The sequence below is a fragment of the Grammomys surdaster genome, unplaced genomic scaffold (assembly GCF_004785775.1).
Source record: "Grammomys surdaster isolate TR1022 unplaced genomic scaffold, NIH_TR_1.0 129, whole genome shotgun sequence".
Lineage (NCBI taxonomy): Eukaryota > Metazoa > Chordata > Mammalia > Rodentia > Muridae > Grammomys > Grammomys surdaster.
In genome coordinates, this window is record NW_021604587.1 from 4,511,616 (window position 1) to 4,538,129 (window position 26,514).

At 42.9% G+C, this 26,514-nt stretch overlaps 1 protein-coding gene and 1 pseudogene across 1 annotated transcript; one reads left to right on the top strand and one right to left on the bottom strand.

Moving 5' to 3' along the window:
* Window positions 1-6,348: 6,348 nt before the first annotated feature.
* Znf133 (zinc finger protein 133) lies at window positions 6,349-22,775 on the bottom strand. The gene is made up of 5 exons (XM_028756769.1): window positions 22,738-22,775; window positions 13,445-13,571; window positions 11,979-12,074; window positions 9,401-9,451; window positions 6,349-8,889 (listed from the first exon to the last, which is right to left on the bottom strand). Exons 1-5 carry the CDS (start codon window positions 22,765-22,767, stop codon window positions 7,271-7,273), a joined length of 1,923 nt encoding a protein of 640 aa, XP_028612602.1. The 5' UTR covers window positions 22,768-22,775; the 3' UTR covers window positions 6,349-7,270.
* A 2,267-nt stretch (window positions 22,776-25,042) lies between these two features.
* LOC114610645 lies at window positions 25,043-26,287 on the top strand (annotated as a pseudogene).
* The last annotated feature ends 227 nt before the right edge of the window (window positions 26,288-26,514 follow it).

A 26,514-nucleotide genomic window follows, 5' to 3' on the forward strand; every position in this document is an offset into this window, starting at 1 on the left:
GAGAGAGAGAGAGAGAGAGAGAGAGAGAGAGGAGACTGAACCTTGGGCCTTGCAGATGCTAAGGCATGTACTGCTGAGCTATAGCCCTAGCTCTCTTTCTTTTTGAAATAAGATCTCATAAAGTTGCTCAGGCTGGCCTTGCACTAACCCTGTACCATGGACAGGCCTTGAACAACATGGGATCTTCCTGCCGCAGCCTCCTAAGTAGCTGAGATTACAGGTTGTGACAAACAAACCCAGTTGGTTTTTTTTTTTTAAGTTGGTATAACTACTCAATACCACATATACCTTAGCGTATGGTAAAATTAATGTTTTGTGTTTTATTTTCTGTTTTGTTGTTTTGTTTTCCTTTTTTTTTTTTCTGAGACTATATAGACATGGCTGGCCTAGAATTTGCTATGTAGACCATGCTGGCCTGAAACTCACAGAGATCTGTCTCTGCCTTCCAAATGCTGGCATTAAAGGCATGTGCCACCATGTCCAGATTTTTTTAAAATATTTTATTGATAATTTTGAAATTTGGTTTTTCATTTTTGTTTTTCTTTATTATTGTTTTTGAGACAAGATCTCATGTGTCTTTGTCCTTGAACTTGTTATGTACCCGAGGATGACCTTGAACTTGTGATCCTGCTCCCCCATCTCCTAAGTGCTGGGATTCCAGACTTGTACCACCACATTAGAGTTTATGTGGTACAGAGGATTGAACCCAGGGCTTCATGCATGCTAACCAAATACTCTACCAACTGAACTACATTCCCAGCCTGGTTATTAACTTATCTTAACGTAGATAATAATTACTTGTGGTCAAAAGCCAAAAAATATAATGTACTATATAGTAAAGTTCTCATCCAGGTTCTTCAACCATTGCTTCATCCTCAGAATCAGCCATATCTCTGTAGAGGTGGAACAACATTATACAATCACATATTTATGTGTACACAAGGAGTATAACATAAAAATATATAGCACGTATATATCCTACCCTATAATATAGCTTAACTAAATAATTTGTAAGAATTCATAGCAGAATAGCTATATCCTTTCCTTAGCAGAAAGCAGACAGTGTATCTGAAAAGTCTCTTCCCGGGGTTCCGAACTGGATGACCCTGTCTTGTGCTCCCTCAAACTGGACTCAGTCCATCTCTGGGCTCTTCTCCCTCCTCCCAGTAGTTCTCCCTGCCTGATGGTGACCCCTCACTCACAGCAGACCGATGGCTGAAAACACTTCTACTTGGATGAGAGCTTTACTGGCTCTTTGTTTCCTACAAAGGATCACAGAAATATGTTCCTAGGAATGGGTTTAATATTGATGTAACATAGATTCTGCTAAATCTGTTGAAAGCAAGACCACACTTACTTAGCATGACATTGTGTTTCTTAGTGGCTGTTCCTCTTCCCCCAACTCATGTCCTTACCCTTGATGTGATGTTCAGAACATCCATCAGGAAAGAGAGCCACTGTCTATAAGAGACCTTGCAGGTCCCTTCCTACAGATTTGTGGATATCTTGTTAGTGCTATCAGATGCTTCTGTGACTACAGTTTACAGGTGTTTTGTTTTCTACCTTCTAGCAAAAAGTCTCTCAGGCCCCTCCTTTGGAGAACATTTCACGTTCTCATGGGTCATGGGCCTCCAGCAGCTATCTCTCTTTTATTTACAAAATAGTACATGTGAGTCTACTTGGAAAGAGAGGATAACTGCCATCTTGCCTGCCTCTCTGTGTAATGGGTGACACAGTTGGTCACAATCAGTGGTCCAATAGTAATTATGATCCCACATTCCTCAGAGCTGCTTTTGCCAGAAGTCACTCTATAAATTCTGTTGAGCAATTTGAACTCAAAATCCTCTGCCTGGTTATCTGTTCTGTGTACATCCCTTGAAAACCATGGAACTATTCCCACACAGGAACTATTCCCACACATACTGGCACACTCATGGAGTTGGCATAAAACAATCTTAGATACAGCACTGGGGAAACACAGACAGAAAATGGCAAGAGAAGACAGAGAAATCAGACCAGCTAAAGATGTTGGAATGTTATGGTAATGGCGACAATATGGTTCTTAGAGCACACAAAAGAGCGTAGGTAGGCCAAAAATGCTAAGTGCAGTTGAGCAGAGAGTAGTTCAGTGACCATGCATGAGTGGAGGCATTGATGGAATGAGAGGTCATCTGAAGGATGGACCTGCATGGTCCAAGAAAGGAGCATCTGATTAGCAGAATACTTCTCCAGACTGTTGTCTGTATAGGGCACTAGTGGATTAAGAGGACTATTGAGTTCTTAACTGATTGGTGGTGACAGTCCAACCAAAGGGACATTCTATAGAGACTATGCTGTTTGATGTTAGGTAAATTCATAATGCAGACCTCTGGCTTATGCTGAAGACAGTATGTACCCCAGTCCCCACATAACATACCTGAAGGCTTCAGTAAATTTCACAGGTTGATCCCCTTGTAATTCCCTGGGATCCTCTGTCTTTAGCAAAGTTGAACTTGTAAGGTTGAGACAAAAATGGTATTCTCAAGCAGGTACATTGTCTCCTGTGACTGCTAAAGCAAAGCTCTCCATTGTTTTTAATCTGTTACCATTTTGGCCCAGTCTGGATCTTTCTATCTCCATGTCTCTGTATCTATTGTAGGAACCCAGGAAGAGCTGTAGATTTTCTTGGTTGGCATTTTTAGCGGGATACAGTCTATAGGTTTGAGTTAAGTTCAGGTTACCCAAAGTGTTGAGCCAAAAATCGTATCTACAAAAAAAAAAAAGGGATCAAGTCTGAGAGTCTAAAAGCTGCCTAGACAATTCAGCTTTGAACACAGGCCTTCCACATATTCTAGATTCATTGAATGCAAATCTTTTAAAAGTGTAGGCAGCACTCAGGCCAGCTCATGCATTGTGTACCAGTAAGACCCTGTTGGGAATGAGTCTGCACCTTCCTGCCTACCAGAGACATCCACATGGCAGACAGCAAAGAGCTGGTGATCCCTTGCATATTCCCAAGGTTAACATGTTGAAACAGGATTTTTGGTTGTGTCTAATACTGTGAAATAACAGTATAAGTAGTCTGTTATCCTTCAGTAAGCTTCTTCAGTGATGTGACCATACAGGTTGTTTCTGTGTTATATTCCTGACAGCCAAAGTCCTGAAGGTGCCTTTTCACTTTAAAGTGATTTGATCACTGAGTTGAGTTATGAGAAATAGGTGAGAATAGAGGAGTCCCAAGAATAAACCTTTAAGAAATGTGGGCTGGTGAGATGTCTTTTAGTGGTTGAAGGTGTGTCTTTGAAGGGGCTTGTGGGATCTCCTCATTCTCATTTGCTTCCTGGTGATGAAGTGAATGCTTTTGTCCTGGTTTGATGTAGTGCCTTGCCACAGGCTCAAAGGCATGGAACCAAATGATCATGGACTAGAAACTTCAAAACTGTGAGCCAACACCAAACTTTTTGTTTGTAAGTTGATTGTCTCCTGTATTGTGTGATAGTGATGAGAATCTGACTAGCACAGTGTTGTGCCTGCATGCTTACACATCCAACCTCCATGCCTGAGGCTTTAAGTCTTATCTTTATTATAGCTTCTGGCCCGAGGTGGGTTCTTAGGAAATACTTGTGAAAAATCACTTCATGGTTTTTTGAATGGTCAATGTGCCTAAAGGATAGCTTTGCAAAATAGATATCTCAGCTATTAAGTATGGAAAACATTTATTTTTCTGATATAAGGCTATACTCAAAGTGAACATGCATATGCCAGCAAATTTCTAAAATGAATCACTATCTTGGTTGTATTGGCTTATGCACTTGAGAAGAGTAATGGTGGTGCAGGCTTTGCCTCCTGGACATGTGTATAGTTGAGATGGACATTCAGATCTCAGCAGAGTTATCAACTGTGCTTAATCCTGTGTTTATCCTGTGCAGACAAGTGATTGTCTCATAAAATAGCTCATTCTTAGATCACTATAAGAATCTAAAACAGCAGAAAATTTAAGTAAAGTAAAAACTGCTGAACTACACATTCTTAGAGTGTGTGTTTTCTCAAAGTTTCTGTGCATGTCAGATCTCAGCAGAGTGATTAACTGTTTATCCTGTGCAGACAAGTGATTGTCTCATAAAACATTTCACGTGTGTTGTAAGAATCTAAAACAGAAAATAAATAAATAAATAAATAAATAAATAAATAAATACTGCCGAACTACACATTCTTAGAGCGTCCATTTTCTTAAGGCTTCTGTGCATGGACTATTTCAAATTAACTAGTTAGTTTTGTTAAATAATATCTATTTCCTTATAAAATTATGATTTAAAGAAAAGTGTGTTTGGGGGGGTGAGGGTGGGAAGGGGTGGTTCACACTCCCGTGGTGCTCACAGAGACCATAAGAGGGTATCACATGTCTTTTGATCTGTACGTGCCTTAGTTTCTTTTCTCGTTGCTGTGATAAAAATATCCTGACAAAGCCAACTTAGTTTATATGTGGAAGGAGCTTGAGGGAGTGGGCCATGTCACATCCATAATCAGGAACACAGAGCAGTGAATGCCTGCAAGCTAGTGTTCAACTCCACGTTGTCCATCCACTCTTCTATAGTCCAGGATCCCCTGCTTAGGGAATGGTGCCACCCCAAATGATTTGGTATTCCCACCTCAAGTTAGCATAATCTAGTCAATCCCCCACCAATGTATGCCCACAGTGCAACTTGATGAAGACTGTCCCTCACTGGGACTCTTCCTAGGTGATTCTATGTTGTGTCAGGCTGACAGTTAAAACTATCATAGGATACCAAGAAATGGTGTTCCTGCCGTTTTTAAAAAGGACTGCATCACCTGTTCCTTCTATATATTTCTTTCCTTAAATTCCTCAAAACCAAGGAAATAAAAATAATCTACTCTAAGGCTATTTAGTGTATGTAGTGTATAATAGTGTAGCCCTATTCCTGTAGGATTAAACAAAATAAAATGTGATCCCAGCATATGAGGATTTGCTATGGCCTTGGAAGAGAGAGAGAGTACATGCCAATCAACCTCTATGTGTCACTAGCCAATGGACTGTGAGGAATAAAGGGACTAAAAGCATATGCAGCGGCTCAATTTGAATTTTTAACACTAGTTCTGGGACATTTTTGAAGACTTGTCACAGAATTATACCCAAAATAATTGATAGCTCAAGCCGATGTGAATGAATAACCATGATTTAGGGCTAGTCTGGAACAAAGAAACTGCTTTAGTAATTAGGTCAAAAATAAAGAAACTCACAATCAGAATGAATATGGATCTTAAAAAGATGCATTTGCATGGTGACTGAGGTGAAAATTATGGTACTTAACTCATGCTGATTGCCCCATCCCAAAATTATGCAAATTTGTATATAAACCTTCTTAACTCATTCTTGGAGGACAATATGGAATGCACTTTTGCTCACAATTTCATTTCTGGCAAGTTTAGATCAAAGGTCAACTTTTTCAAATCACGTTGGATTTCCCCCCCGCCAAACAAACTTACCTTGAAAAAAACTTTCTGGAAGAAAGTCTAGCAAAGAGTGGATATGGGGTAAAACACACATACACACACACACACACACACACACACACACACACACACACACCTTGGTCTGAATTTGTACTTTTGAAAATCATGTTTAGGAGCCATTGTAGAGAAATTATGGCACAGATCTCATGTCTAATAGGAAGTTAGAAAATTTAATAAGCATTTTCTTACTATGTGTACAGAATAGGGCTTATTCCCCCACCGCAATGCCTATCAAGTAAAGATATTTGGATGAATTATAGAGTTTTTAAGCTACACTAGAAGAAAATTCTGGCATAGAAATTATTCCTCAAGACTTTTCTATTTGAGCCAAGTTGACTGAAAAATCATACTTCGATGCCATTTAGAAGAAAACTCTTGCAAAGAATATGTAATAACAACAAGCAAAAAAAAAAAACCCTCCATGATTTCAGTGAACTTGTTAAGAAATTACATTTTCTGCATATCTCAGAAGATTCAGTGCCTATAAGCCTACACTTGAACAGATGTAAATGAAAATACCACATTTCCAGGAAATCTGGGAAGGAATATGGCTTTTTCCTCCCCCAAGTCCCCACTATTTAAATAAATTTGGATTTTAATTTGTTTCTTGATTACATGGAGGGAAACTTGACAACACACTTAGTCCACCCCCCAAAAAAAAAAACCCTACACTTGAGTGGTTGGATACGAACCATTTATTTCTTGACAGTTTGTAAAATAACATAGCATATAAGTTATGAACTCTAAAAACCTAAGGAAATTTTTAAATCACACACATACACATACACTTTAAAAATCTGGCATCATTATTTTCTAATGCCTACAAGACTTGGTGGATTGGGATGAAAAGTCTAGTTTCAGGAATATTTTGGAGAGGAAATATAGTATGGTATTATATCCAGATAATCTTGGTATGCAAATTTGGATGAAAAACTGCCATTTGGGGACCAAGGCAGTAACTCCTGAGGTTAAGTGCAATGGCTAATATCACAGAAAATGGGGTTCAACTACCAGCATCCAATGTGGCTCACAACCACCTATAACTCCAGTTCCAGGCACCTGATGCCTTCTCCTGGCCTCAGCGGGCTCCAAGCATGCATGTGATACACAGGCGTACACTTAGGCAAAACACATCCAAATACATGAAATGAAAAAGAAAAAAGAAAGACCTAATTGTGTTTCTGGGCCACCTTTTAAAACTTGGATGTGTACATTTAGTGTAAAAACAACTTTTGGAGTGAATCTGGATGAAAAGGAAAATCAGATAGCCTCGCTGGTATTTCTGTTGGGTTTCCTACACTTTTGTCTTAATTGCATTCCAATAGATAAAACCACATCCACATAGATCTCAAAACAAGATTCTCCAGCTTAGCTATCAAAATGTTATGCAGTGACTGCCTTAACCTTCATTGAAACCACTTTATGTGGTTGCTGAGCCACACATTTAATGTTTCTAAGGCCTTAAGAGTCTTGGAGCTTTGCCCTTATCTTCCAAGCAATGAATTTTTGTGAACAGTGAGTTCAAGATACCCGAGGATTACATTTCCTAAAAGAAAAGGAGAATTGCAGATCAGGTTGCAAATCTGTAAAGAAGCAAAGTTTCCCAGACAAAAGGCCACACAACATGAGACTGGAAAGGCGAGTTACTGTCCACTGGTCTTACGAAGTGCATTCTTCTAGTTCATGGAAGTGTAAGAATTCTGCCAGTGAGTCCTTTCCACCATTTTCATTTTCAAAGAGAATATAAGGGGTCAGAAGATCACCCCAAATAGGCTTCAGAGTCAGGCTGGAGGGGCACTTTGTGGTGGGCACATTTCATCTTCCTGTGTCTGCTGAGGTGAAACTTTTGTCTAAAGCCTTTTCCACAGGTTTTGCACGTGTATGTCTTCTCCCCGTTGTGTAAGGTGAAGCGTAACTTCTGGATAAAGCCTTGGCCACACTCTCTGCGAACATAAAGCTTCTCTTCAAAGTGTACCTGCTTATGTGTGACTAAAGCTGACTTATTATTAAAGCTTAGCCCACACTGCTTGCACACATACCGTCTCTCCCTTGAATGCTTCCTCTTGTGTCTGATGAGACAGGACTGCTGACTAAAGCCTCGCCCACTGTCTCGGCACACATGTTTCTTTTCTCTTGAGTGTGACCTCTGGTGTGCCAGGAGGATTGACTTCTGGTGAAAGCCTCGTCCACATACCGCACACACATATGGTTTCACCCCAGTGTGCCTCCTCATGTGAGAGATGAGATTTGACTTCTTGCTACACCTGTGCTCACACAGAGTACACATGAACGGTTTCTCCCCAGTGTGCATCCTCATGTGACAGAGGAGATTTGAATTCGTGTTAAAGATACGCCCACATACGTCGCACACATAAGGCTCCTCCTTTAAGTGAGTCCTCTGGTGGTTTAAAAGGGTTGTCCTCTTCCTGAAGCACTGCCCACACTCCTTGCAAGCATAAGGCTTTTCCCCAGAGTGTGCCCTTTGGTGGGAGATGAGTTTTGACCTGTCACTGAAGCCAAGGCCAGAGCCACTGCACACAATGGTCTTCTCCTCTAAGTGTTTCCTCTCATGTTTAACGACAGCCGATTTCTGGCTAAAGCCTTTACCACACTCCCTGCACATGTAAGGCTTCTCCCCAGAATGTGTCCTTTGATGGATGATGAGGTTTGACTTCTGCCTAAAACCGCGGCCGCACTCAGTGCATGTGTAAGGCTTCTCCCCCGAGTGTGTCCTCTCATGAATGACCAGTGTTGACCTCCGGCTAAAACTTTTCCCACACTCCTTACACACAATGGGTTTTCTCTTGGAGGGTGCTCTCTGGGGTCTAGCTAGGTTGCTCTTTAGACTGGAGTCCTTCTCATCCACCCCACCCACCTTCGGCTTCTCTCCTGAGTGGATCTTCTGGTGACTATGCAGGTCTGTCAGCTTGCTGAAGCCCAGCCCACAGTCTTCACAGTTAACCGTTCCAAGTCCCAAGCTTTCTTTTCGATTCAGCAACTTCTCTGGTTCTTTAGTGCTCCCAGCTTGAGCTGGGTTGGCCTCTGTCTCGACCCATCCGATGCCATTAGGAGAGCTGACTTGCTGTCTTTGGGGTGGCCTAGAGAGGGCTCGCAAACTCTTTTTCTTTCTCCTTCCAGATGAAGGCCTGGCACTTTCTCTCTCTTCACCTTCTGATTTATCTCTGCAGGAGCTCTTATCAGAGGCTTGATGCTGCTTCTCCAGGGCCCCCTGACAAGAGTCCCCTCGGTCACCATGACTTTCCACACGCAAGCATGTGAACGTCGATGGAGCATGATCACTTAGCACAGGGGATTTCTGATTGGCGAGATCTGGAGGAGGGCACTCATGACCAGGGCAGAGGTCCAGCTTTCCCTGTGCTGCAGAGGAAAGAGTGAGTCAGAATGGAGTCCATGCAGGGACATCCCAAACAGCCCTAACTAACCTAATGGTGATCTTGTTCTTCAGTACTATCTACCAAGACTTCGTTCACATGGATTCCTCTCCAGCCCATCACTACATCTTCCATCTCCTGCTACATCCAGATACACCTTGAGGCTTTTAAGAGCACCACAGTTAACAGTTGTATGAATCAGACCAACACACAAGTCTCCACACAGTTACCACTTCAGTTACCTCTGACTCCCTACCACACAGTCAGAAACCGTGTCTACTATGTATTATGCAGCTGGTTTTTGACAGACAGCTGTGCTCCTGACCCATATAGAAATGTCTCTCCTGATGTCGCTAAGAATGAAGCAGCCAGGCTGAGAAAGCATCACCCCGACTTTAGTGCAAGACAGCATAGGAGAGTGGTTAGGCAGGAGAGAGGGGGTAGCCAGATGGTGCAGCAACTCAAGACGCTAGTCACCAAGCCTGGAGAGAACTTACTGCCACTGCCACAAGGTGTCCTCCATATGTGCACCATAGCACACGAACGCCCTGCTCCAACAAACAAATAGGTTACAAAAGAGGCAGAACGGTTAAACAGAAAGCACATGACGCATGTCAACTGGGGTCTCCCGACTTTGACAAATACTACTTTGTTAGAATTTTTATAAAGCAGCAAGCCCTCGGCAGGGAACAGCACAAACACAGCCTAGGTCACTAGTTCCAAAAAAGATGCCCCTTACAAACTACTAAATCCTGTTAATTTCCAAAATTAGTTTAAATAAAAATTTCCTCAGAAATCATTGCAATAAATAAATAAATAAACCCAGGGGCTAGCAATCTAGCTGAGAGTTAGTGTGTGCCTAGCATATACAAAGCCTCGGGCCTGATCCCTAGACCCACAGGGAAACAGAAAGGGGTTGGGGGTCGAGCAGGCAGGAAAAAGTGAGAGGAAACAAGGAGAGGGGAAACACTGGTAGGCTGAGGCAGGAGGATCATGAATTTGAGGCCAGCTGGACTACAGAGCAAGAGCTTGTTTACAAAAGCAAAACTGTAGGACACTCTTGTCAGGCAGCAACACAGAAGCCCTCAGCATGGGCCTAAGAGAGAAACATAGACCGTGACCAAGAAGGGATTTGTTAATTTCCACAATTACAGGCCCTGGAAGACCAAAGCAACAACCTCAAATGACAGTTGAAAATTAAAATGAAAACAAAACCCAGAAAACCATTCTCTGCGTTGTAGCTCTAGGACAAGAAGTGTTACCACAAGGTAGCGTCATTACTGCCAGCTGAAGGCAATGACCAACCAGTGTGAGCCATTAGTAGGGATCTTAGGGAATCTTCCGAAGTACTCTCTCTTAGCCAGCGAACCATCACAGTTATCAGTTTACTCTACCCTAGGCAGAATGCATTTTTCAGTTACAACTGAATTAGCATAATTAGAATAATTGTCTTAATTATTAAAGTAACCATAAACACCATTTCCTAACATTGAAATTCCCTAACTCTTCCTATGTGGCAGACTACTAAACAAATACCTTCCATTTTATCCCTCAATGTCCCATAAGTAACAGTGCAATTCTTTTTTTTCCCCCTCCCTTCTCCCCCTTGCTCTGGCCCTGCTCACTCCTACCCACTCTCTCCGACCGGCTCATTCCAGCCCAAAAGTTTATTTTTACTTATTATATGTAAGTACACTGTAGGTGTCTTCAGACACCCATAAGAGGGCATCAGATCTCATTACAGATGGCTGTGAACCATCATGTGGTTGCTGGAATTTGAACTCAGGACCTCCAGAAAAGAAATCAGTGCTCTTAACTGCTGAGCCACCATCTCATCAGCCTGTGCAATTCCTTTTTAATTAAGTTGTTCCTGCGTGAACGCTTTGTCTGCATATATGTTCCACATGGGAGCCTGTTGTCTGTAGAGTTCAGTGACTGTGCGCCACCATAAGGTATTAAGAAGAGAACCTGGACCCTAGCAAGAGCAACTCTTAACTGCTACATCATCTCTCTAGCACCTTAGTGCAATTCTTTCCTGTTAGCAACTCTACTGATTGTCACTGCAGATCTGAATGACAGTCTGGGAGTCACTGATCCAACCTGATGCCCATCCCGCCTGAGTCCCACTACTACAGAATGCCCTGACCAGGTGACCAGCAGGATCTCAGGCCTGTTCCTGGGGTGTAACTGAAGCCTGGCTGCTTTTACCAACTTTCTTCTGTATGATATATAGTATTGCACATCTCCTATCTGAATCTGTTTTCTATTTCTGGCCACCAACTTGAGTCTTCTAACTCCTGTGGGTACACACAAAGTAGCTTTAATTTGCAGCCAATACAATTCAGAATTAAAATGGCCCCTTCAAAGCAATTCTGACATGGTTTTAACATCTATAGGGACTAAGAAAAACATGAAAACAAAATCTCAACTTCCCACTTGATGGGCTTTTCCATTGACTGTGAATATGCCATGCTGTGTACACTCGGGACTACTTAGTCTGAGATCAGATTGAACACAAAATATGGTCAATTGGGTGAATTAGTTTGTAAAGTATCTTAAACCTATAGGTGCTCCTGTATTTATAGTTTATACAGATTTAATGAATACTGATAGAAGTTTAAATTACAAAAATCCACCCAGGCATGGTGGCACATGACTTTAATCCCAGCACTCAGGAGGCAGAGGCAGGAGGCCAAAGGCTTCAAGGAAAGAGAGAGAAAAGAGAGCTGGAGAGATGGCTCAGTGTTTAAGAACACTGACTGTTCTTCCAGAGGTCCTGAGTTCAATACCCAGCTCACAACCATCTGTAATGGGATACGATGCCCTCTTCCTCTTCCGGTGCATCGGAAGATAGCTACAGTGTACTCATTAAAATAAAAATAAATAGATTTGAGAGAGAGAGAGGAAGGGAAAGAGAGAGAGAGAGAGAGAGAGAGAGAGAGAGAGAGAGAGGGAATGCTCCTACATGAAGACAGCCTGCAAGGGTGGCCAAAAGGTGAATGAGAACAGTTTCTCTTCAGCATCCTGGGCCACTAACAGCTCCATGTCCCTTTTGCCCAGACCTTTGCCACTCACCTTGACCGTCAACCTGTGGACATTCTCCCTCCTCTTGCCACACCTCTCTCCCTTGCTCTAGCTGGGTGATGAGCTTTGGTTTTGAAAATGGTATTCCTGCTCACCAGAAAAGAAAACTGTAGGTTAGGGTACAGAAGGTATTCTGACTTGACCTCTGGAATAGACTCAAAAGCAAAGACTGAGGGAGGCACTTCCGAGGTTTAGCAGTTACTTGAGATTAGCAGGACGATGAACTCAGATGAGAATACACTGATTCTACTGCATGCTGGTTAAATGAACCTCTATTACAGTGAACTTTGACTGTCAAGCTGATTGGGTAGAGAAACATCTAGGAGACCAGTAAAGTGTGCCTGAGACTGGCTGTGAGGGGTTCCAGAGAAAATTCACTGAGGAAGAAAGTCCTTCCTTAAAAGGGGGTGGCATCACCCCATAGGCTGGGCCTGGATGGAAGAGATGGATAAAAGTCAGCACAATACAGCTTGTCCTCCCTCCCTCTCTCTGCTTCCTGCCATGACATTACGCTGCTGTGATCTAGCAAGCCCCATTAACCACGACAGATTGAAACTGTGCACCAAAACACGTAATTTCTCCTTCCAAGCATAGTGGCACACACCTTTAATCCAACACTTGGGAGGCAGAAGTATTCAGATCTCTACAAGTTTGAGGCCAGCCTAGTTTACACAGTGAACTCTAGGGCAGCCAGTGGGTGTAGTGAGAAACTACCTTAGAGGAGGGGAAAAAGTAATTCCTCCCTTGTCTTGGTTAGGATTTTTATTGCTGTGAACAGACACCATGACCAAGGCAACTCTTAATAAAGGACAACATTTAATTGGGACTGGCTTACAGTTTGAGAGGTTCAGTCCATTATTGTCATGGTGGGAAGCATGGCAGCCTGCAGGCAACTTGGTGCTGGAGGAGCCCAGCGTTCTACATGTTGATCCAAAGGCAGCCAGAAGGAGGCTCTCTTCCACACTGGGCAGAGTGTAAGCACTAGGAGACCTCAAAGCCCACCAACACAGTAACACACTTCACTTCCCCCAACCAGGCCACACCTATTTCAACAAGGTCATATCTTCTAAGACTGCCACTTCCCGTGGGCCAAGCATATTCAAACCACCGACTCCTTTCTCATTGTTTTCTTGGGTATTTGTAACAAATTAAATACCTGTTTTATTTAAACAGAGTTAATTTAGGAAAAGAGAGAGCCCAGACCAGAGGGGAAAGCCTAGAGATGCAGAGTACAGACACACATACACACACACACACACACACACACACACACACACACACCTAATGGCATTCAACTCTACAAAATCAGACTTCCCTAGGAAAGCAGAGAGTAAAATGTCTTTACTCTCATCAAACCCAAAGGCCAAGCCACAAAGTAAGATGGCTGCTACGAGTACAGAAGAACTAACTAGCTTGTGCGCTAACAAGACAGCGAGTCCGGAGAGATAACCACTTACCCAGAGAGACCAGGTTGCTGTAGTTCTCCAGCATCACCTCTCTGTACAGGAACTTCTGCTCTGGGCTAAGCAGGCACCACTCCTCCTGGGAGAAGTCCACAGCCACATCTCTGAATGCCATGTGTACCTAGAACACAAAACAGCCCTGCTCACTCCTGAGCCAGCCTCGATGTGGGTCAGGGTAAGAGGCAAGAAGAAGAGACTACCTCAGTACCGGCGGTGAGAAGTAGAGAGCCCGCCCTGGCTGCCACTCTGATGCAGTATCTGAGACCTCTAAACCCCTGTATCTACCAAGTCAGTACCAATTATTATCCTACACAAAGTCGTGGTAGGCTAATTTGTACATGCAAAAAGCATACTGTAAGTTCTGAGAATTTTAAATCTAGCAGAAAAGCCAATATATAAAAATTAAACAATGGTAAGGCGGCATAAGAGACGTTCTGAGTTGTGGATTTCTTTAGTTTTTATTTATGTGTATGTACTGATGTTACGTCTGTGCACATACATGTAGGTGTACATGAAGAATGCACATAGAAGGCATCTGGACCCCTGGAGCTGGAGTTACAGGCAGTCGTAAGCCTCTTGATATCGGGGCTGGAACTGAACTTGGGTCTACTCCAAGAGCAACCGCCTTGAAACCATGGCCACTTCCCCAGGCCCCAGACTTTCTAAGTTTTAAAAATTTAAAAGACCAAATAGTCTTACACATCATGTTAGTGTTGACGCAACTGAAATTCGTGCAGTTCCATAACACTAAAGCCTAAACATACTACAACTCAGCCCTGGCTCAACTGCTACAGCTTCATCTCCTGACCTGAGAGGCACAGAGGCATCTGAGCCACAGTACCTAAGTTTCAGGCTCATCTCTGTCATAAACCAATGCTTCTGCTTTCTTACTCAAGAAACCTACCTAATGGCACTTAAACTCCCGCGCAGCGGGTGCTACAGTGGAAGGAAGCTCTTGGCTCCTCATCTCCACCCCACTCTCCTATGCCCAGATCCGTTCTTGACTCTGCTACTTAGAACACACCTTGAAAAGCTTTGCTAAGATTGAGCCCAGGTACATGGTCTTCTAGAACAGAGGAACTGAAAAAAGAACAGTGCATTAGAGTTTCAGATAAGCCTGTGGGGAGCAGAGCCAAGGGCATCCTGGGCAGAGACAGAGGGAGAAGAAAGACCCAAACCATGGACAAGTAGGGCTGTGGAGTGAAACACCTTTAGGTATTGAACTTTTACCGTGGTACGATACACACAGCACAGAAGTCACTGTGTTGACCTAAAGTATGCAGTGGGGCAGCCTCGGGGCATTCCCAGTGTTGCCAATCACCAATCTCCACTTCCCTCTCCACAGCAATCTCAGCACTTGCATGTGGAAACTCTGGAAGGAACAGTAACTTCCCAGTTCCCAACCCTGGTAAAGACATTTCTGTCCCTGCATCTCTGGGACATATATTTAGCCTGTGGCTAACACAAGGGGAATCACACAATGTGTGGAGTACTGCAGGTAGCACATTCCTGAGACTCATCTGCATAGAAGTATGCACTCCTCATTCCTCTGTAAAGCTAAGCAATACTTCACTTCGTGTGCTCTGAAGTTACACGGTTCTGGAATTGATGGATATGGCTTCTAGCTACTCTGAATAACCGCCATACACACTGAGTATCTGGGTTCTTATCTTCAGTTCTTTTGAGTGTATGCCCAGTAGAGTTAACTGGATCAAATGGTAATTCTGTATCCACCGTGGGACATTAGGAACATACAAGGGCTCTAGCTTCTCCACATCCTCTCTAATCTCTCTCACTAATCTCTCTCTCTCTCTCTCTCTCTCTTTCACACACACACACACAAGAGAGAGAGAGAGAGAGAGAGAGGGAGGGAGGGGGGAGAAAGAGAGGGAGAAAGGGAAGGAGGGAGAGGGGGTGCATGTATATAGAGGCCAGAAAAAAAATCATTTATTTATTTATTTATTTGTTTGTTTGTTTGTTTGTTTGTATGACAAGATCTCACAACATAACCTTAGCTAGCCTGGAACTCACTATGAAGGCCAAGCTGACCTCAAACTCACAGAGATCCACCTGCGTCTAGTTCTGGAGTGCTGAGATAACATGTGTGCCCCCACACCAGCCTACTTTCCCGATTTTTTTGAGACAGGGTCTTTTGATGAACCCAGAGCTCTTTCATCTGCTAGGCTGATGACCAGTGAGTCCCAGAGCTGCTCCTAGGCCCCCCTTCCCAGTGCTGTGCCTAGGTCCCCCCCCCCCCCCCCCCCCGTGCTTACAGGTACATGCTGTACCTGTTTTGGTGCTAAGCATCTAAACTCATGTTCCTGATTGTATAGCTGTCACTTTGCTGTTGACTCCAAGTGCAAAAGGTGGACGTCTTTACCCTGTCCCTGTGAAAGCCTTCAGACTGGGACACACATTGTGAGACCTTCTCATATGGCCTCTACTCTAATTTTCACAGAAAAAAAAAAAGAATTGAATTTTGTTCAGTATGTTTCTGCATTCAGCATATGGCTTTTCTTTCCATCAATGTGATGTGCTATGCTGGGTTGGTTTTTTTTTTTTTATTGTAAAACCATCATCCTTACATCTCAAGAATCACTCCCCTTCCCAATATATCGTTTTAATGTGCTTTTCAATTGAGTTAGCATTTTCTTGAAATTTTCTGTTGTTGGTGTTCTGGTTTTTTGTTGTTGTTCTTGTTTTTCTTCCTCAGCTGTAACAAATTTAAAGTTTTCTTTTAGTGTCTTTGTCTAGTTTGGGCACCAAGAGTAATACCAACCTCACTTACGCAGTTTTTCTCTCTTCCATATTTCTGGTAAAGTCTGAGGGTTGGTATTAGCATTTCTCTGGGTTGTTTGGTAGAATTCACCAGTGAAGCCACAAGTCAGAGGTCCTTCTTAGTGAAGAGCTCACTGCCTGAGCCAAGGCATAGTTTCCACTTCTTCACTGCGCCCTCTTCAGGGTTGGTTTCATTTATCTCATCAAATTTGTTGGTTCTTTCAATGTCTACCTCATTTCTTATTTCTGATTTGAATAATTTATATTTTAAATCAATCAATTACACAGGTTTATAAATTTTGTTGTTTTTTGGAGAACTTTTAAGTTTGATTTTCTTTTTTCTTTTGGCTTGTTTTTAGCTTGCTACATACCCCAGGCTGATCTCAAATTTAAAGCAAACCTCCTGCCTCCAAGTACTGGAAACACTGGTGTGTACACCAAATCCAGCTTCTCTACTTCACTTGCTTTTGTTCTAACATTTAATATTTTTGTTGCTTTCAACATTTGGATTTATGTTTTTTCCCCCAGCTCTCTAAATTGTAAAACTAGGTTGTTCTCCCAGACTCTTAAAAACAATCTTCAAATTTGCTACTTATCTGAACTTCTGATATTCCTGCCAGGCCACACAAACTGGAGTCACAGGCTTGGGCCACCATACCTGGGTTTATGTAGTACCAAGGATCAACCCAGGGCTACTTGCAGGCTAGGAACACATTGTCAACTGAGCTGCATTCAAGACTCTCATCTTCTTAACTGGGAGCACTCTGCTTAAAATTGTTACTCAACTTTGACTCCATAATTTGTTTTTGTCTCTGGAAGTTCCTCATGTCCTTGTGATTTCCTGTAGGAGGAGCTAAGGTGGGAGGAGTAGGGAGAGGAAGAGGAGAAGGAAGAGGAGTGAGGTGAGGGGGAGAGAGAGGTAAGAGGATGAAGAGCCATGTAGGTATGGAGAGCAGTCCTGAGTAACAACTTATATTTAGGTTAGCTAATAGGGAAACACCTCTAATTGTACGGGCATATTGTTATTGAGCATTACCAAATATATAAAGACTTTGATTAATATTTAATCATTAGAGTCTCATTTTCTACCAGGCCCAAGTGGATGGCAGGATGGTCTGGGCACAGCCCAGCTTTGTGGAGACAGCATGGAAGATTGGCAGAGCCATCTCCCACGCTGACTGCTCATGGGTGGCAGGGCCCGTGTCTTTGGCCACCTGAGCCAAAGGTCTGAGCCGAGCTGCAGTGAAAATACACCACCACCGATCATGGCCACAGGCCTTGCCTAGTCAGGAACATGGCAGCTCTGTAACACAAGCAAATCCCACAGGCCTTGCCTAGTTGGGAACATGGCAGCTCTATAACACAAGCAAATCGGGTGCCACCAATTTAAATATCTCCTGCAACAATTTCCTCTTCCACACGTTGGTTTGAATGATATACTATTTAATTTCCTGGTATGTGAGGAATTTTCGATTTTCCTTCTGCTACTGGTTCATAGCCTTCTAAGACTACCAATAATTTGTGGTGTAATATATAGTTTATGCTCAAAAGGCTTCACATGCACCTGAGAGGGCACGTCTTGGGTTTCACTGGGTATGTCTGTTAGATCAGCTGGTTTACTGTTGTCCATCGTGACGCACTGTAATGAAAAAAAAAATCCCAACCCAGTACTTCCTGGCCTCGGAGACGTATGACGAGGCATCTGCCGACAGTCTCCTTTGGGACCCCATGTATTCAGAGTTGCTCTCCTCTTGCTGTTCTCAAAACTGTCTCTCTAGTCTTTGGTTTACTCCTCTCATTACCATGTGTCCTACTGTAAATTTCCTAGTGTATTGTACCTTGAACTTTGCAGAGCTTCTTGACTGGTCATATTTCCTGTCACTGAGTAAAGGCGGGGCCATTATTTCCTTAAATGCCACCCCTTTTCCCCTTTTGATAATCCCACAAGTAGCCAAGTGTGGTGGCACACACCATTAGACCCAGCACCTGGCAGAAGCAGGTGGAGCTCTGTGAGTTTGAGGCCAGTGTGGTCTATATGGAGTGCTCCAGGCCAGCCAGGGCTATGTAGTAAGGCCTTGTCTCAAAAGACAAAAACCAAACAAACAAAACAGCTGATAACCACACACGTGCACACTGGTTTGCTTGGGGTCCCACAGATCCCTAAGTCTCTGTTTATTTTCTGTAATATTGTTCATGGTACACAGACTTCGTTTCAATCATCCTATCTTCAGTGTTGGTGACTTATTCCTGTTTGCCTAAACCAGCTTCCGAATCGTTCTACCTTTTCATCTCTATTGATACCTAGCCACTTCAGCTGCAGGAAATGAGATCAGGAACAACCAGAACACGTATCCTTGATACCTGGATAAAACACTTTATTGTCCACTGTGGTTCCCAACAGCTATGTGCAAGCTGGTCCAGTAATAGGTACATGACTGCTGGCCATGAGGGCGAGGGGACAGGCTTACCTAAGATAGGTAAGCCTGACATATTCCAGCAATCCAATTGTTGTCTATGAGGGGAGAAGGATGCCTGCCTGGTCCTTCCTGTTCTTTACTGTGATGTCACGCTCAGCCAGCAGATGGTTTGAAGATGAACAAAGGAACATGAACTCTGTTTGATACTGAAGAACTGTGTGGTGCAGTGTTCAATACTAGGTAAATAGCTGATACACGGGCCAAGCACAAAGGGACACTGAGTGGTGCCTGCAGGTGCCATCATTCAGACAGAACAGGAGCTGGACTCCAGTAAGCATCAACAGACACTGAGGACGAGTGTGTGTCCATCCTATGACAGCTGTCATGAAGACAGAAAACATTCCCTAGGCTCTCTGGAATTGTCTGGGCCACCTTTCCCAGCCCCCGCTAAAGAAGGATGGTATGTGGAAAGTACTTCTAGGTAAGGAAAACAGAAATGAGAGAGTGTCAGGTGAACACGCTTTCTCTAAAAGGCTTGAGAATGAAAGCCCCTTCTTGGAAACAGCAAGGAAAAGGGAAAACAAGCGAGGGAAATCCGGGTTCCTGAAAAGCAAAAAAGATGAAACCAAATACCAAAACACACACCACCTCTCCTTCCTCTGCAACCGAATATGAAAACCATATTTCAGCTTACAAAAGCATTTCCTCAAGCTGGCATGGGAGATGGACTCAAAAACACTAAAATCTGGCATTTCTTCTTACAAAAAGGGCAGACATGTAATAGTCACCTGTGAAAATGCAAAGCAGAGGGGTTAGAGAGATGGCTCAGCAGTTAAAAGCACTATTCACACTTCCAGTAGACCAGAGTTCGATTCCCAGCAGCCACAGGCAGCACACAACCATCTGCAGCTCCAGTTCCAGCAGATCTGGTGCCCTCTTCAGTCTCCACAGTCACTGTATGCATGTGGCACACAGACATACATAGAGGCAAAACATCATGTACATACAATAAAAATGAACTAAAAAAATGTTTAAAATTAAAATGCAAAACAGAAAACAAGAAACCAAACAATTCGGCTATATTGAAAAATAAATAACCATAGCAAAATCCCAACTCTGGGCTGAGTTAAGTATCCTGAAATATACATTGAGAGCATCTAGGATTAAAAAAAAAAATCAAAAACTAAGAAACAGAGAAAGGGGCAAAATCTAGACACCAACAGATTTGACTGGGGTTCTGAAAGAAACAGAGACAAATCCTTTTTGCAGAATTGCTTGCAAGAAGTGAAGACTTCATTACAAGAAATTCAATAAAAATAGGCTGAAATAAAAGTGACAGACATTTAAAAATGGCCAGAAAAAAAAGAGAGAAAAAAACCCTGAAAGCCAAAAAAACAAAACAAACAAACAAATAAAAATAAACAAAAAACTGAACTATCAAGAAACTGAAATAAAGGCGTAAAAGGACTACAGAGAAAAGTAAGAAAGGAAGCTGGACAAAAGTGTAACATTCATATTATTGCTCTTTCTGAAAACAGACAACAAAGCAGTGAGCAGAATAAATATTTAAAAGTATGATATAAAAAAAATTCAAAAACATATGATTGGGGCTGGGTATGGCCATACATACCTTTTATCCCAGCTCTTGGGAGGCAGACCCGAGTGAATCTCTGTGATTTCAAGGGCAGCCTGGTCTACATTGTGAGTTCTAGAACAGCCAGGGCTATGTAGAAAGACCTTGTCACCAAGGCAAACATTGTAGGGAGTTGATCTGTTGTTATGTATTCAAATGCTCAATACTGGCCCCCAAGATCTGGGTGTCCCCTGATCCTGGAGATCCTCACAGACACCAAATGATGCTGGGTAACCTTGCTCCCCAAGTTAATTGGTCAATTAAAGGCTAAAGCCTGTGATTGGGCAGTAGATAGAGGTAGGCGGGATTTCAGTTACCTGGCTGGGGGTTGCAGGTAGAAAGAGACCAAAGGAGGAAGAAGCCACCATGAGAGGAGACAGACCATAAGCGCTTGGCCAGGAGAAACATCAGGTAACAAGGGACACATGGCTGGATGAAGTTAATATAGCTTCAAAACCTGCCCAACCTATGCTTACAGCTTACAAGCAAAACACATGGATTGCATATCTTTTATACAGGCTAGAAAGAATTTATAATTCCTTTTACAAAACACAACAGAACAGATGACTGACCTGAATCAACTATGAAAGTCATATGAGACAGGCGAGGAAAGTAGCCTCTGAACTCCACTAGAAAACCCAGGAGTCTTGGAAAAACACGGAGGGACGGTGAGCCAAAGAAACTAGCCTTCGATTGAGAGGTCTCAAAATCCCAAATCGACCACTGCACATTACAGGAGGAAATATAAAAGGTACAGCCACAAAACAGCATGGCCACCATGCTACTCAGAATGTATCTGCAAAGCACAGAGAGCAGTAACTTGTGCAGGTATGGGTTTACTGGTGTGTATGGCAGGGTCATTCACACTGCTGAGGGAATATGTGGAGATTATACCAATAACCTGTGTCTCTTCAAACCTCCACTCACCTATTTAACCATACATCTATGAAGCCTACCCACACCAGTTATTATTATGGTATTTACAAAATGACAGTGTTCTCCTTCCCTTTTCCATCCTAAATTCATTAATTAGAAAACTCTGTAAGAGCAGCTGTCCCATCTTCCTGTTTATTGAATTCAATTATTTATTTATGTCCAGATGGGTTCTTATCTTTGGGGTTACAATATGACATTATCACCATGTTTTCCGCTATTCAAATTATTGCAGCTTTAAACATTGGTTTTGGGTTGCCTTTGTTTTAAGTAATAAATGGGATGGAGGTAACACTGTATGGTGAGCTCACATCTGAAGAACACTAGACCGTTTTCACTCTTGAGAATCCTAAGCCACCATGTATGAAGTTCCAACTACCCTCCTGGAGAGAACATACAGAGGCAGGGGCCAGGTACTACATACTATATGGAGCAGGTGAGACCAGGGGTCCTTGCTGGCTCCAGTCTTCAAATGAACCCACTAAGGCATCAAAGATATGGAGAATATCATCTTGGTAATACTTAAATGACTACAGCTGAATAGATGAATGAAGAAAACATACAGTTTTAACAGACATGAATAAGCACTGAAGGAATGTAGTAACAAACGTAGCTGGGGCTCAGGAATTTTAAATAGGGTGAGTAGAGAGACCTCTGTAAGGTCACAGAATCTGAAGGATGTGAGGGAGTAAGTGTCTCAGACAAAAGAAGAGCCAGGACAAAGGCCCTGATACAAGAGAGTCAGGCTGGCAAGGTAAAGGACAAAAGATGCAGCTGATGTGTGTGTCAGGATGGAGTAACAGAGATGATGTCCAAATGTAAATATGGCGCAGTGAAACCCAGCCTTATACGGCACTGGTTCTAATTTCGATTAGGGTGGAAAGCCACTGGGGAGGTGTTTTGTAAATGGATGGCATAATGTAAATTATAGCTGAAAAGATCCTTATGGTTTCTGTCTTGAGGGTTGTCGGGGGAGGGGGGTATAAGAGAATAAGAAGACAAGAGATGGCAACGATCATTCGCGGACAATGGTGACACAGACCACAGCGGAAGCGGCAAGGGTTACAAGTCATTTGATTTCAGACTCAGCTACTGTAGACAGCTTGTAAAAACAAAAAAATAATCAAGGATGACCTCAAGGTTTTGAGTCTGAACCTAAAAAAAAAAAAAAGGAGTTGCCAGGTCCCTTGCTCCCCTTTGAAGAATTACCCGTACCACAGGAAGGAGACGCGTATATGGAGAACAGGATCAAATCAGATCAGAGTCTTGACAAGAAAATATCCTCACTCAAGCCTCATCTTTATGAGGACTTTAGAGCATGAGCGATCTCTACCAACGCTGGATGCTGAACCTGTCCCCACGCACAAGAACCCTAACACAGAAGGGTCGAGCCTTGAATCCATCTATCCCTGAGGTTCACAGCTGAAGCTAACACAACTTCCTCAGAGATGCATGCCCACACTTACAAAAAAACCCACACCCGTGCTAGCGCGTCCCCTCAACTCCCAGCCTCCAGCAGCACTCACCAAAGAACAAGGGGCTGCTCCAGCCTCCATCAGGCGAGCACCTCCCACCCTGTGCCTAGCAGGAGCCAGGACTACATTACCCAGAGCCCTCCAGGCGCAGAAACCATGCCTCCCAGCATGCCCCGCGACACCAGCTGTGCTGGAAAGGCCGCCAGCTCCTATTGACCTCTGATCAGTCTGTTTCTGGGCTGCGTGCTTTGTTTAGCTGGAGAATGGTTGCTGCAGAACCTAAGGCTCTCTCCTTCCTAAAATCGCGTTCATAAAACATAAAATCTGCCTCTGTCTGAGGAACTACACTCCCCAGTGACTCCTGCAGAGATTTCCGCATCCGGTGCCATCTGACACCCCCCTCTCGCCCCCAAACACATTGGCCAGCGGAAGTGGCGACCCATAGATGCTTCTTCGTTACTCAGCACTTTGGGGGATCTTTCAGGGCCTTCCGGTCTGACGTGGGCTGGGAACCTGTGAAAGTTTGAAGCCCGTACGATATATATATATTAGGTAAAAGCTCTGAGAATGAGTTACAGTCACAGCTCTCATTTTCCATTTTTCTTTTGAACCGCTAAGTTACCCAGAAAGACCTAGAAGAACCTTAACACTGAAGGGCTGTTAAACCCAGGAATTATTAATCCTTAGATTCTTGTAGTCTCTAAATCTTTGGATGCTTTGAAAAACTTTGATGAGTGTGTCCCAGCTTGACTGTCTCCTCGCCAAAGCTCAGGGGAGAATAAACTGAGACCCTAAGATTGGGCCAACATGGCCACCTCATCTCAGAGAAATCTGGGCTTTTTTGGCTAGGCCAGCTGGTGGTCGTTCCCTGTATTCCGCTTGCTGCCTGTGATCTTCCCGTATCAGCCATGAGTTGCTGTCGTGCCCTACCCACTCAGTCATTCTGAGCTGTGGACAAAAGCGGGAACAGAATGAGCAGAGTGTCCACAGCATAGCAGTTTCCATTGAGTTCACAACTGTTACTCTGGATTTCACTTAGAAACTATGAAGGCTGGGGGTGGAGGGGAGCTTGCTCAAAAGGGAACTGTATGGAAAAATAATGTTAAAACAGGCTGCCTTTGCAGATGACCTCAGTTCGAGTCTCAGCACCCATATGGTGGCCCACAACCATCTGTGACTCCAGACCCAAGGGATCTTGACTCCTGGTTTGTACAGACACCAGGTACACATGTGCTTTATATGTGTGCATGTAGACAAAACACCTAAACAGAAAACATATTTTTTTTAAAAAAAGAATTTTGTCTTCAGTTAGTCAAAAGAATCCTACACAGATGTCCACAGGCCAAACTGATTGAGGAAAGTCTTCAACGGAGGTTTCCTCTTCCCTGATATCTCTAGGTTATGCCAAGTTAACAATAAAACTAACCAGACATGATAATCCCACAGATTTGAGGAGAAAGACCCCTTACCCAAATCATCATGGCCAAAGCAAAAAATTAATTAAAGCAAGCTTTTTTAATTCAGGTACATGGGCTGTCCTTCCATAAGGGGGGTTCGAAAGATCAGTATTGGACACAGGAAAGATAAAGGTTTTTATAGCTCAGGAGTAGGGGACTTCCTGCAGGCAAATAGGCAGGGTCACAGGAGCAGGACAAGTTGGTCACAACAACCTTCTGAAGCACAGACATGATTGTGTGGTGGACATAACAAGGTATTCATAACACAGTCGTCGTAACAACAGGTCGTCATAACAACCTGTTGACAACAAAAGCACCTTTTCTGTTTCCTATAACAGGCAGTACAAAACCATTTGTAGTTCAGGTTACTGGCCGGGCACAGCCCCAACTCTGAGAAACAGAAATTTCATCATAAATAGGAATGAACCTAGTTTATTTTTACTATCAGATGGCTTTCAAGCCTAAGATGGAGGCAAGCTAGTTTATCAGACACTGCTTTAAATCACAACATTTTTGTTTATTTTTCTCATGATCTCTTGATGCTCAGACTAATCCTTATATGACAGATAGTTTGTGAGAATCAATAAGGCCAAAGGTGAATATGGAACTTTAAATGAATTAGATGTGTTATTCTTTCCCTAAATACTTTCAGTAGGGTATTCTACAAAATTAAAAAAAATAGTTATAATTGCTATGATTCACCAAAAAAAAAAAATCAAGTTAATTGAGGGGTGGGGTGGGTAAAGATATAGCTTAAATAGTAGAGTTGTAGCCCAGTATATCCTTTAATTTTCTATTGCTGTTCTAAAAAATACCATAACCAACAGTAAGTTCAGAAAGAACAAACTACTTTGGCTTATGGCTCCAGGGATAGAATCTTCATGGTGTGAAGGCTCGGCATGGCTGCAGAAGCAGGGAGCTGGTTCAGTGGTTTAAAAAGGGTAATGGTGTGTGATTGGTACTAATGTCACCTTGGACATACATCATGAATGTTTCAGCTATCAGTATTGTATCTTTCTTGTAAAGCCTTTTAACATAATTGTGTTAAATTATAGACAGATTCCTAGTCTTTATACTCAATGAACCCATGTCCTTGTGCTGGTGGAATTGCTTGCACTTGCCTCTTATTCATAAGTGTGCTTTGTTATATTGATATCTGAGATACATTTTAGAATATATGAAATTTACTCTATTTTGACCCCTCCTGGCTTGATGTATCCATGTCAAATATAATCACTGCCAAATGTCATCCTGGGAGAGAGAATGGAGTTTGTCCCTGATGAATGGCTTTGCCATTATTGCCATTATTGGTTTAGCGTGTCTATACTTCTTGATGAGACGTCAAACAATTTACTTCTCTCTTGTCGATGCCCACGGAAGTGAAGACTTCCCAGGGATTGGGTATCTGTTTCCATGGTTCTGTGCCCTTCTTTCTTCCTTAGAGTTGAATGCATGAATTTAGTAGGATACAGGTGACTCCTTCCACATACTAAGATCATGCTTAGACACTTAGCTGTACCCTGTAGGTGTCCACAGAACACGCTTGAAACAATGACTCTAAATGTGGCAATCATGGAACACGCAATCGGAACAGAAAAGCTCTTAAGTTCCACGCTGACAAGTTGCTGGACAAAGGGATTTTATTAAGACATTTTTAGGCTGAGCAGTGGCATGTGTATGTAGGCCATCACTTCCTGTTGTACTTCAATAACTGCCTCTGAATAGTTAGTTCAAGAGCAAGCCAATGGGTTTTCACAGGATAAACTCAACTGTTGAGCTTTCCAACTTGGTCCCGGCAGAGTGGTGAGAAGAAGGAGGACTGTTCTGCCATCAACAAGGTGGTGACCCAAGAAAACACCACCAACATTCACAAGCGTGTCCATGGAGTGGGCTTCAAGAAGCGTGCTCCTCTGGCACTCAGAGAAATTTGGAAGTTTGCCATGAAGGAAAAGGGGACGCCAGATGTGCACATTGACACCAGGCTCAAAAAAGCCATCTGGGCCAAGGGAATAAGGAATGTTCCATACCACATCCGAGTACGTTTGTCCAGAAAATGTAATGAGGATGAGGATTCACCAAACAAGCTCTACACGTTGGTAACTTGTGTGCCCGTTACCACATTCAAAAGTCTATGGTCAATGTAGATGAGAACTAACCTGCTGTCAGATAAAATTACAGAACTGCCAAAAAAAAAAAATCTCAAATGTTGAATTTTCTTTTACCTGACTTGGTTTGATTGACTAGGAAGTTGAAGAATTCTCTACATATATTTTGTTATTTTTCTCCTTGTTCCCATCCCCAATTGTTGCTGTTAACAACACACATGACAACAGCTCATCAGTTGAAACCCCAATTGACTCTTCATCAAATG